Here is a 13,056-nt window from a genome sequence, read left to right as displayed (position 1 = left end):
GCTGCCTTACAGCTTCAGAGACTCGGGTTCGATCCTGACTACGGGTATTGTTGGTATGGAGTTTGTACGTTCTACTTGTGACCTCCGTGGGTTTTCCCCGGGTGTTCCGGTTTCCTCCCACACTTCATTCAAGACAAACAGGCTTATAGGCTATTTGGCTTGTTAAAAATGCAATTTGTTCCACAGTAGGAAGGAACTGCAGATGCTGGTTTAAACCGAAGATAGACACAAAAAGCTGGAGTAACTCAGCTGGATAGGCAGCATCTCTGGAGAGGAGAAATGGGTGACATCTTGACCTGAAACTTCATTCATTTCTTCTCTCCAGAGATGCTGCCTGTCCCACTGAGTTACTCCAGCTTTTTGTATCTGTAATTTGTCCCCAAATGTGTACGATGGTGCTAATGTATGGTGATCGCTTATCATTGTGGGCTCGGTCGGCCGAAGGGTCTGTTTCCGCGCTGTATCGCTAAACTGAACAAAACTAAACTAAACAATAGGGTAAAACGGTTGGAATGAAAATTGCATCAGAATATCCTAGTTGCTGCTTTGTAGTGTGTACCATTTGTGGTTTATGCCGAGTAATTTTTTTAATCTGATTTCCAACAGGGGACCTTGACCAATGAAGAGATCACGGTGCTGTCCGAAATACCATTGGGATTCCCAGCAACATCTCCAGCAGATTCAGCTACGCAGTGTTTCTTTAATCAAGATTTAATCTCCCTGGAACCAGTGCCCGACATAAGTGAATTTCTGGATGTGTGCGATATTGATATTGATATCATCAATGATCCTACGTCTAACCCATGTTCGATCATTGGGAACGTGACAACTTCAGAAGAAATATCTTTTTCCGCCTTTCCGCAGAACTCGAAGGAAGAACAATCTCAACTGCTCGAGTTTAGAGAAAAGTGTAGTGAGGTACAATATATGGATTTTATTTTTGTCATTGCTTGGAAATTTTGTGAGTATATCCATAGTAAATATGCAACTCGGAGAGGGTCAGCGTGAAAAAAATATCTCGAAGAGGAATTTCTGTTAATTTGGGTGGCCAAGGCAACATATGGCAACAATCTACAGAGGTGTTTTAGATTTTTTTTAAATGCCCCAAAGTGCTGGAGTATCTGTACACTGTGGATGGCTTGTTGTAATCATGTACAGTATAGCATTTTTCTTTATCTAGATAGCATGCAAACAAAATGTTTAGTTTTTAATGTCAAATGTACTGAAGAGTCTAAAAACAAAACATTTTTCTAATAAATTCTCCTTACTAAACACTTTGCATATGTTTCCATTGGCTTTATGCCTAAGTAGACTAACACATAATTTCCAGCTTTTTAAAACCTCGACTCTTGAAGAAGAAAATGTTTTCATTGAATATATTTGTGTAAAGTGAAAAGTCAGACATTTCGTATTCTACCCACAAAACCAAATCTGTTACAGAACAGTGAGCTTTCAGGGCTAATGAAGTTTTATTTTGTGTGATGCAGAAACACAGAAATAAGAATGACAATGGGGAACCTTGTGTTGTGTTGGAGACATCACCTTGTCAGCCTGAGAAAACATCCTCTGTGGGGTCCACAAAAGAAGAGGCTGCAAATCACCAATTTGAGGCTGACAATCCTGAACAAACCACAGAAGGTAGATATTAAAATCATTTTAAGAAGTGCAAGTTATAGAGACATTTACAAATGAAGGGACTAGATTATGTGTACTTCCAGATTAAGTCTGATGGTAGGACAGAGTTAATGCAAAATGTACTTGACAAAAATATTGGGAATATGTTACTTCAAAGTTGTGTAAATGGCTTGCATTAGTCACTTGAAGGAACATGCAGTCATAGTGAGCAACCAACGTACTCGGTTAAAATTGTAGAGTTTTGTTGATGAAGTGGGCCTTTGCTACCCAAGGACAACAAGTATACGCACATCGACATTAGATCCTCTATTTACACAAAATGGAGCAACCGTGATGGAGTGAAAGGAGATACTTCAATTAATTTTCTGTTATCAGATGTGATGAATGTCCAGGCTCATCCAGAGGTGCAGAATATACCTGCCGTTCAGGAAACGTGCAGAGGATCTGGTGGTGAACCTTCAAGCCTGAGTGGTGAGATTGGAATTGGTGGATTGGATGACAAATCGAAAGCTGCTTTTGCAGATAACAGCAAGCACTCGCCTTCTCAAATGGAGACGGGCATCGGCACTAACGTTGGAGCATCCAAGCGATCAAAACGGGTATGTACGGAATAATTCCAAATCTGCTTCCTGACCACTGAGTTACTCTGGCACTTTGTGTCTCCCTAAGTATTCTCATGTTGCCATCATATGGTGTCATTTTAACTTCACATTCCAAAAAGATAGGCATGGGAAAAAACCCCATTTGCGTTAAATAATCATGTTAGTAATCTACAGAATTTAAAGTCTAAAATTTCAACAAGCAGTTTTGTCAACGTTCCACTTTTTAAATATACCTGGCACCCTAACCTGGTGGTGGCTGTAGAAACTGAATGAGGGGAGTTTGGCAAGAGATGCAATGCTGGACCGAACAGGTACAAAGTGTGGGGGGGAAATAACTCTCACGGAGGAGGAGAGTGCTTCTGTTTTGGAGGAAGAAGATGGAACAAGAGGTGGACTTGGGATCAAGGAGGGGAATGGGATCATGGTTGGCTCAGAACGCCCTACCGACCTGGAGCATGAACTAGAGAGGTGTTGTGAAGTGAAGGTTGGGGATAACAAGATTGTGCAGTAATTAAAAGTTGATTACCGAGAGGCATCGTTTCACAAATTCGGCTTTGATAGAGAGCTGGTTTGTCATTGTATTGTGCTGGGAAACAATACACATGGGCACAGGTCTGTCACTGTGTGAAGATATGATCGAGTACCAGCAAGCATAGCTCTGTCCTGTATTACACTGGTGTATAATACAGGTGGGTACAGGGGCATCAGTGTGTGACACTCTGTTACAGTGACAGGCTTGTGGATGTGGAGAGGATGTTTCCGCTAGGGGGAGAGTCTAGGAATAGAGGTCATAGCCTCAGAATTAAAGGACGTTCCTTTAGCAAGGAGATGAGGAGGAATCTCTTTAGTCAAAGGGTGGTGAATCTGTGTAATTCTTTGGCACAGAAGGCTGTGCAGGCCAAGCCAATGGAGATTTTTAAGACGGAGATAGATAGATTCTTGATTTGTACGGGTGTCAGGGGTTATGGGGAGAAGGCAGGACAATGGGGTTTGGAGGGAGAGATAGATCAGCCACGATTGAAGGGCGAAGTAGACATGATGGGCCGAATGGACTAATTCTGCTCCTATCGCTTATGCCAGTACTGGTGCTGCTTCATAGTCTACCCACAAATCCAAATGTGTTACAAAACACTAAGGATTCGGGGGTTGAGGTATTTTTCTCTTTTGTGATGCAGAAACGAGGGAAGAAGAAAGGAAAGAATAATGGAAAGCCAGAGAAAACATCTTCTGTGGATTCCTCAAATAATGTGGAAACGTGCAGAGGATCTGGTGGTGAACCTACAAGCCTGAGTGGTGAGATTGGAATTGGTGGATTGGATGACAAATCGAAAGCTGCCCTGGCAGATAACAGCAAGCACTCACCTTCCCAAATGGAGACGGGCATCAGCACTAACGTCGGGGCATCCAAGCGATCAAAGCGGGTATGTACGGAACAATTCCAAAACTGAGTTAGTCTGGAATCAAAGGCTGGAAACTTCAGTAAAGATTATTATACTGATCTAAGTATTCTCACATCGCCATCATAGTATAGGTGATATTTTAACTCTTCACATTCCAAAAGGATAGCAGCCGAAAAGAAAAACTACTTGCATTAAATAATCATGTTGGTATCGAACGGAATCTAAAGTCTAAAATTTCAACTTTCCTACTTATGCCCCTGTCCCACTCAGGAAACCTGAACGGAAACCTCTGGTGACCTGGTGGGCCCAGGTGTGTCATTGTATAACACTGGAGTGCAGTACACATGAGCGCCGGTCTTTCTGTGTGAATTTGTGATAGAATTCTAGTAAGCATAGCTCTGTCCCACATTACACTGGTGCACAGTACAGGTGTGCATGGGGGGGCATTACTGTTTGACACTCTGGTACAATATTGGTGAGATTTATATACTACCTACAAAGCCAAATCTGTAACAGAGCACTGTTTTTTGAGGCTGGTGAGGTTTTTGTTTGTGATGCAGAAACGAAGGGGGAAGAATGGAAAGAACAAAGGAAATGGGGAACCTGATTTGAAGAAATCTCCTTGTCAGCCTGAGAAAACATTCCCTGTGGATTCCATAAAAAATAAGGCTGCACATCCCCAAAATGAAGTTGCCAACGCTGGGCAAACCACAGAAGGTAGATATTAATATTAATTTTGAGAAATGCAAGACATTGATAAATTTACAAATGCAGGAACTTGGTTAAGTGTAATATCCAAATTAAGTCTGAAGGTAGAACAAACTTAATCTAACATTTACTTTTGAGTGAATGAATGAGTGAGAAACTTCATTACATGTGCCATGTCACTGTGGGATTCTTTGTATACAAATAGTATAGAAATAGTCGACATATTTAGGATGCCGAAACAGTTACAAAGTATTCCATTCCATTTAGTCCCCAATGGTCACCTTTTGTCCTCGGAACCTCCGCCACTTACTGGAAATATAGGGGAATATATTGCTTCAAATTTATGAAAATGGCTTGGATTAGTCAGTTTGAAGAACCTGAAACCATGGTGAGCAGCCGACCTATTCCCAGGTACACTCCGTGAAAAAAGTATAGTATAGTTGATGAAGTGGACCTTTGCTATCCAAGGACAATAAGCTGCACACAAATAAACCATAGGTCCCACGTTTACATGGATTAGAGTATCTGTGATGGAGTGAAGAGAGATGGTTCTGGCCTTTTCTTGCATCCAGTTTCTCCCCCCTCCTCTACTTTCAGTCTGAAGAAGGGTTCAAACCCAAAACGTAACCTATTCTTTTTCTGTCGAGATGCTGTCTGACTGGCTGAGTTACTCCAGCATTTTTTGTCTATCTTCGGTATAAACCACCATCTGCAGTTCCTTCCTACGCATACCTCAACTTGATTTTCTGTTATCAGATACGATGAATGTTCAGGGTTGTCCAGTGGAGCAGAATGGATCTGACATCCTAAAAACGTGCAAAGGATCCGGTGATGAGCCCACAAGCCAGGGTGGTGAGAAGGGAGTTGATGGATTTGTTGACAAAACACAAGCTGCACTTGCTGATGCCAGCAAGCACTCGCCTTCCCAAATGGAGACGGCCAACAGCACTAACGTTGTGGGAGCGGCAAGAAAGAAGAAGGTGTGTATGGAAGAACGAGATTAACACTGGTGTCAAATTGTTTATATTCTGATATTTCCCATGGTTTGAGCTTCTAAATTGAAATAGCAAAATCTTATCCCCCCCCCCCCCCCCCCCCCATCCCACCCACCCACACCTCTCTTCTCTGTGCTCCAATTGGGTTCATAACCAATTCTCCCCTCCCTGTCCACCACTATTCCTGCCCCTGGCATCACAATTCTCACACCTCTTTGTCTTTTTCATCTCTGGCATCGTCCAACCATCTGCCCTCTCACCTGTATCCACCCATCACTCGCCAGACTTTGTCCTGCTCCCACCTCTCTTCCAGTTTCCTCTCTCCCCCATCCCCACCACAACCAGCTTCAAAGAAGGTTCCCAATCTGAAACATCACCTATCTATGTTCTCCAGAGATGCTGCCTGACCCGCTGAGTTACGCCAGCACATTGTTTAGTAATTATCTCACAGAAATGACACCTATTTATCACATACAATTTCTTACTGTTCCCTTCCATGAAGCACGTTGCTCATTTGTCCTTATTGGGTTTTTTGGCAGAGGAATCGCAAAACGAAGAACAAGAAAAACGCTTTGGTTCAGACTAAAGAAACCGTTCAGAAGGAAACGTTGGATGAAAATTCATTGGAGCCCCATGTGTCCAGTCAGCCTGACAATTCCACTGAAGGTGACGTTCAGATCTCTTAAAACCTGGTTCACATACTGATTTTAAGTTAAAGGAATGCTTTGTTAGAACTAATACATTTATCAGTTCTGCTCCAAGAACTTATGAACTCAAGTTCATGTCATAGGAACAGAATTAGACCATTTGGCCCATCGAGTCTACTCCACCATTCAATCATGGCTGATGTCTTTCCCTCTCAACCCCGTTCTCCTGCCTTTTTCGCCCATAACTTTTGACACCCATACTAATCAAGAATCTGTCAATCTCTGCATTATACCCAGTTAACTCATAGTGGAAGAGTTTTTAATGTGACATGAACATACCATTGGCAGACGTTGAACTTGGGTCTCTTAAACCAAATTGGCAACAGTGTGGAGCTGGAGGTGTGGTTTTCTGCTTCTAATAATTGGGTCAAATTTCAGAAATATAGTCTGGCGTACAACCGCTGCTTTCTTCTGTTTGCAGTTGAGGTTAAATGACTGTGATTTAACTTTTTTTTAGGTATGATCTAAGCTGACAGGATGGTGTAATGGTTAACTTACTGGATGAGTATGCAGAGGGATACACTATCTACCAATAGATTTGTTCAAATTGGACAATGATGGCTGTGGTATTTAGTTTAGTTTAGAGATACAGCATGGATACAGGCCATTTGGCCCACCAACTCCATGCCTGTTCATGATCACCTGTTCTCACCAGTTATCCCACTTTATCCCAGTTATCCCACATCTCTCCATTTTCTCCAGAGGTGCTGCCTGACCCGCCAAGTTACTCCAGCATTTTATATTTAATTTAAGACATTGTTGCTTTAAGAGATTATTATTCCCCTTTCAGAGAGTTAATGCCTGTTCCGGCTGTTTTTTCGGGTGTAAACTCTACAGCACTTGAGGAAAGATCAATGTGTAGCGATCTACACCTGCTAGGCAGCTGAAGTGGGAGGGGTGGGAGTGGGAGCAATGTTGCCTGGGTCCCCAGTGAAGGATTATTTTGCAGTCTCCCCATTGCAGCAACAAATAGAACAGGAGACACAAGGAACTGCATATAATTGTGTATAAAAATAGACACTAAGTGCTGGAGTAACTCAGCGGGTCAGTCAGTATCATGGATAGGTGATGCTTCCTTGTGGTTGTGCATCAGGGACCCTCAATTGTCACAGAACTACCGTCGCCGAGTTTATCTCTTTTAAAATTCACGTGTTTTTTTCCCATATAGGAAGCCACATTTTCACATCATTCAGTTTTTTTCCCTTGCCTGACACACATGCCACTTTATTGTAACAAATGCTGCAGGAAATGCTAATTGAGTCAGGCAGCATCTGCAGAGGTAGACACTGTTGATGTTTCTATAGATTAACCTTGCACCACAAATGGGACAATTTAGAAAATGGAGAATATAGAAACAAAATGCCGCAGCTGCTGGTTAGTTTAGTTTGGTTTATTGTCATGTGTACCGAGGTGCAGTGAAAAGTGTTTTTGCTGCGTGCTAACCAGTCAGCGGAAAGACTATCCATGATTACAATCATGCCGTCCAAAGTGTGTGGGGGAGGGGATGTGTGTGTGGGGGAGTGTGGGCTCACTGGTTCCTGGCCCCGATCGCACTTACCGGACCCGGCTCCGGACTCACTCACTCAGCTGCCGTCCCCAGCGCCTGTCGCGCTCACAACCCCCTGCCCGCGAAAATAGCCAGCCCCCGCCCGCGGATCACAGAGGATGCAGACCTCTACAGGCAAGCCAAGCACAAGCTGAGAAGAGGAATCGGAGCTGCCAAGGAAAGGTGGCTAAGCATAGGGTGTCTGAAGATGGGGATGGTGGTTGAGAGGTGCAGCCAGAAGGCAAGGAGCAGTCCCTTTAGATAATGGAACAGGGGCTGCAACCTGGCACACTCCATGTACACGTGGTACACAGACTCTTCCAGCCAGCAAAAGTGGCAGGCGGCTGGTGAGTCTGTGAACAGCGAGAAAAATGGGTTGCAAGGGACTCTGGTGCAGTCCCCGCCACCCCAGGTCCCTGATGTAGAGGGGGGAGCAGTACACCGTAGCACCCTTCATCGGCGCCACTTTAACAGAGAGGCGTTCATTTCATATTTCCACTAACCAGTAAGTTCTATACCTTGCACTTCAAGCAGTTTGTTTAACTGAACTAAATATTGGGTTAAATAGTAATGTGCTCAGCTGGAATTCCCAATATAAGAGACTTCAACAAAGAATGGACACAAAACAGATGCAAATTCTTTCAAAGTGCAATTTTTTTGTGTGTGTATCGGTCCAGTTTTGTACATATCGGTGTTTTATCTAAAGGAGTATTGCTTTTAAATAAGTCTTCAAATATTCTGTTCCAAGCTTATGGTATGAAGTTTGTACTCTGCAGATATTAACAAAATATCGCTGGTTGTTGGTGATCAAGATGTCGCCACAAAAGAAAAACAGGCAGCATCTGATGAAAACCAGAATCTAGAGGGTCTGCAAAATGATTCCAAAGAGGCAACCTCTTCCTTGGATAGCTCCACAGCAAGTGGCAAGGACCTCAAAAGTGCATCAGAGGTATAGTTGTTGCATTATAGTTGGTCTTACAGCATGGAAACAGGCCTTTTGTCCCAACTTACCCACACGGCCAACATGTCCCATCTACACTAGTCCTGCCTACCTATGTTTGGTCCATGTCCTGTTAAACCTCTCTAAATGTTTCTTAAAGTTGGTATGTGTGTATATATTTATATCATGGTATATGGACACATTTATCTGTTTTGTAGTAAATGCCTACTATTTTCTGTGTGCTTAAGCAAAGCAAGAATTTCATTGTCCTATACAGGGACACATGACAATAAACTCACTTGAACTTGAACTTGAACTTGAACTATTTTAAGACCAAATAGTTCACATTTTTAAAAATCTAGCGTACCAAACTTCACCACAACCTCCTTACAGGTCCCTACCATAACTAGGCTCAAAGTCTATCTAATCTGTGATTTCTTGTTGCTCTCACCATGAGACAGCACTGCCTTTCCTTTTTCTCCAGAGATGCTGTCTTACCCACTGAGTTACTCTAGCACTTTGTGTCTATCTTCAGTATAAACCAGCATCTGTATTTCCTTCCTACACATGTTTCCTGACAGGAACAGGCTCATTTTCCATTTGATCTTCACCCATTACCTCCACATCTGAGTTAGTAAGATATGCTTTCCTAAATAGTTTTTTAGTTTAATTTAGAGATACAGCGTGTAAGCAGGCCCTTCAGTCCACACCGACCAGTGATCACAGTGATCCCCGTACACTAACATTATCCTGCACACACTAGGGATAATTTACACATACACCAAGCCAATGAACCTACATACAGTACATCTTTGGAGTATGGGAGGTAACCGAAGATCTCGGAGAAAACCCACGCAGTCAGGGGGAGAATTCACAAACTCCGTACAGACAGTACCCATAGTCTGGATTGAACCCAATTCTCCGGCGCTGTAAGGCAGCAACTCTACGGCTGCGCCACCATGCCGCCCTAAAATTTAGTTTAGAGATACAGCATGGCTATAGGCCCTATAGCCCACCAAGTCCACGCTGACCATCGGTTACCCGTTCACACTAGTTCTATGTTATGCCATTTTCTCATACATACACTTATACATTATGAGCAATTTACAGGGGGCAATTGACCTACAAAGCTGCATGTCCTTTTGAGGTGGGTTGTAACTGGAGCACCCAGAGGAAATCCACAGGGAGAATGTGAAAAGTCCATGCAGGCAGCACCCGATGTCAGGATCAAAACCAGGTCTCTGGCGCTGTGAGGCAGCAGCTTTACCAGCTGTGCCACTGTGCCATACTATATACCACAATGATTTGTTCTTGTGCTGTAAGTTTACAGCTCACAGAGAAACAACGGATGAACGAAAGTCCATTGATGCAGCAATTATCTAACTAACAAGTGGGAAAGGAAAATTTACGTAGGCAAAATTAGCACTAGAACATTTCTGACTGTAGCTTGTGGGAATTGCAATTTACAAAATAATAGTTATTGAACCTATTAAACTCCAGTAAAATATGAAAGAACAAATAAAAAAAATTATTGAAAGATTAAATTGTAAATGAGCCTACATTTATCAAAATTCTTTTGGCATTGAAATAAATAATTCTTCTTGCCTTTCAATTTATAAACAAAAAGAAAAGAAAAAGGAAGAGTCAAAGTGAACAAACAATTTCTCCAAAGAAATTTAAATTGCCAACCGTTGCTGCTGTGAAGTTTGCGTCAAAGTCTGATGTCCCAGACAAAGCGCGGGATCTAAATGTGTCATCAACGTCTCTGCGCCATAACGTGGATTCTGACAATCCAAGGGAAGAGAGAAAAATAAAATATCAGCCAGAAATGGATCCCAAGGCCAGAGCTACTGGTGTTTCAAGGATCAATAGGGGCAAGAGAGAAAATACAACCAAAGAGACACCTACTAAAGATCAGTCTGCTACCACCTACAAACCAGCCAGAAGTGATACAGCAAGACAAAATCACAAAGCCATCCAAAGAAAGGTAACCGAGCAATGAGGGCACTGCTCCTGTACTGCTTGATTCATTTATAAGATCAAGCTTGGGTTTATTAAACCTCTGCTAAATTGGCTTTTGGAGGAAAATAACTACTGTGAATAGAACTAAAAGTGAGAGAAACAAGCCCGTTGACAAAATAAAGATCAGCATTACTGTACAGATCTTAAATATCTGTTGATTGAAAGAAAACAGCACAGAAAGAAGAGCAAAAATGTTCACCTGCCTTATCTGCCCACTGTCCCTCTGGTTAACAAATGTACATCAAGTCCAGAAATGGCAATTGATCCAGCAATAGTTGATGTTGGAGGAACACAATTTCAGTTTCTGCTATCGTCTCTGGTGGAATCTCCTCAATTTGTCCCTAGAACTCCTGGCTCTAATTTGAAACGAAGCATCCATCCCCCTTTTGTTGTGGGAAGATTGGCAAGGTAACAAAGACACGGTTAATTTGTGAATGGAACAACTAAAGTAAGGAAAACCAGTTAGAAGTATCAGTTAGGGAGAAAACAATGACTTCCTTGGGTGATTTCACTATGGTAAGACCATCAGGAACTGCATTTTTATCAAGAACCTTAATAACTAAAAAGCTGTGGGTTTTTTACATACCTGTTGTTACATTCAGTTGCTATAATTCTGTGCAAGGAAATGTATTTCTTCACCAATGCATCAAGTCATCATAAAATGAAAGATAAACAATATTTTCTAGATGTTACATTTTTCTACCATTCCCAGCTGATTACTTTCCGTAAATATTAATTTACATTTGAAATGCATCGTGACATAGTATGGCAGTGTGGCGCAGTGGTAGAGTTTCTGCCTTACAGTGCCAGAGACCTGGTTCGATCTTGACCTCGGGTGCTGTCTACATGGAGTTTGTACCTTCTCCCTGTGGCCATGTGGGTTTTCTCCGGGTGCTCCAGTTTCCTCCCACACTTCAATAATGTACAAGTTTGTAGGTTAATTGTCTTTGATAAAAGTGTAAATTGTCCCTGAGTTGTAGGATAGTGCTGGTGTGCTTAACTATCATCGTGGACTCGATGGGCCGAAGGGAGTGTCTCTGCGCTGTATCTCTAAGTAAAGTAATCTTCTGTGAGATGTGAAGGGGAAAAAAATCAAAGAAGGAACAATTGGGACCAAATTCCGAACTGAAGGGATGGTTAAATGTGATCTTAAAGAAAGTGTGAGAGAGTTGGGGTGGCAGAGGGGTTGTGAGAAAGGAATAGAGTTGGGTGGGGTGTAGGGGGAAGTGGGTAACTAAAGGCATGTCCAGAACTGGTGAGGTGAAAGACATGGGAGGTTTGAGAGGTAAAGCACTGGACAGAGTGCAGGATTGGAGGAGCAAGGTGCAGTGAGAGGGTGGATAGTGAATAGTGAGATGACGGAACTGCCAAGATAGTGAAGGACAGGAAATGAAGGATTTAAAATCGATGGACTGGCAACCAACAAAGCACAAGGATGATGTGTGGGTTGAAATTAAAATGTGATGGAAGTTTAGTTGCAGAGTTTCACATCAATTAAAGTTTATATTGAGTGGAGAATTAAAATAGTTGAGTCTGGGAATCAACCATAAATGGGCTGATATTTATTTTGGAAATGATCTGAAAAGATTTGGACAAAAGTACACAAAGTGCTGGAGAAACTCAGCAGATCGGGCAGCTACCCTGGAGAACATGGATAGGTGACGTTTTGGATCAAGACCCTGCTTCCTTATGGCATTAACATTGAATTCTCCCAATTTGGCTAGCCCTTGCTGTCTCCTCCCCTTCCTTAACCCTCTAGCTGTCTCCTCCCACCCTCCCATCCGCCCGCCCTCGGGCTCCTCCTCCTCCTCCCCTTTTCCTTCTTTCTTTTCCCCACCCCCCATCAGTCTGAAGAAGGGTTTCGGCCCAAAACGTCGCCTATTTCCTTCGCTCCATAGAGGCTGCTGCACCCGCTGAGTTTCCCCAGCAATTTTGTGTACCCTGCTTCAGACTGATCTGGTCTCGGGTCTTGACCCGAAACGTCACCTATTCAGGTTCTTCAGGGATGCTGCCTGACCCGCTGAGATACTCCAGCACTTTGTGTCCTTATGTGTATAAATCAGCATCTGCAATTCTGTGTTTCTACATGAAAAGATTTGGAGATGGAAAATTACTACTATTATCAACTATCATACCTAGACAATGAATAGTCTGGTCTGGCCTCAGTTACCAGCCTGGGTGGTCAATGTTTTTTGGGGCTAAAGATAATCTCTTTAGTTTTACCATTGCTTAGCTGATGAAAGTTGTGACTCACCCGGGAGTGAAATCAGTCACGTGATACAGGGGAGAGTTAAGGGAGAATTTAAGCCTATTGGTGAGCATATGTGAGCTGAACCCATGTCAGCTGTTGATGCTGTCAACAGCATTTAAATAGGGAGGAAGTCCATATGCCTGTGATGTTGCTGCAGGCACGATTTTCATTGTACCTCAGAGTACCTGTGCATGTGACACTGATCGCGACTTGTCTTGAAGACAACCACGGATAAATCATTTTTGAACTC

The 13,056-nt window shown here is 42.7% G+C and overlaps 1 protein-coding gene across 3 annotated transcripts in view; it reads left to right on the top strand.

Moving 5' to 3' along the window:
• LOC116987958 (E3 ubiquitin-protein ligase rnf213-alpha-like) overlaps window positions 1-13,056 on the top strand; it is a 138,398-nt gene that overhangs the window by 6,015 nt on the left and 119,327 nt on the right. For 2 of the 3 annotated variants that reach the window (XM_033044309.1, XM_033044310.1), the window contains exons 3-11: window positions 607-918; window positions 1,488-1,638; window positions 2,011-2,234; window positions 3,413-3,658; window positions 4,198-4,354; window positions 5,102-5,325; window positions 5,880-6,006; window positions 8,370-8,542; window positions 10,161-10,520. In XM_033044309.1, the coding sequence (XP_032900200.1) occupies window positions 607-918; window positions 1,488-1,638; window positions 2,011-2,234; window positions 3,413-3,658; window positions 4,198-4,354; window positions 5,102-5,325; window positions 5,880-6,006; window positions 8,370-8,542; window positions 10,161-10,520 (1,974 nt within the window). The remainder of the gene's footprint in view (window positions 1-606; window positions 919-1,487; window positions 1,639-2,010; window positions 2,235-3,412; window positions 3,659-4,197; window positions 4,355-5,101; window positions 5,326-5,879; window positions 6,007-8,369; window positions 8,543-10,160; window positions 10,521-13,056) is intronic. The other variant, XM_033044311.1, reaches the window with a different exon arrangement.

The sequence above is a fragment of the Amblyraja radiata genome, chromosome 26 (genome assembly GCF_010909765.2).
Source record: "Amblyraja radiata isolate CabotCenter1 chromosome 26, sAmbRad1.1.pri, whole genome shotgun sequence".
NCBI lineage: Eukaryota > Metazoa > Chordata > Chondrichthyes > Rajiformes > Rajidae > Amblyraja > Amblyraja radiata.
This window is presented reverse-complemented; position numbering and strand designations above follow the sequence as displayed.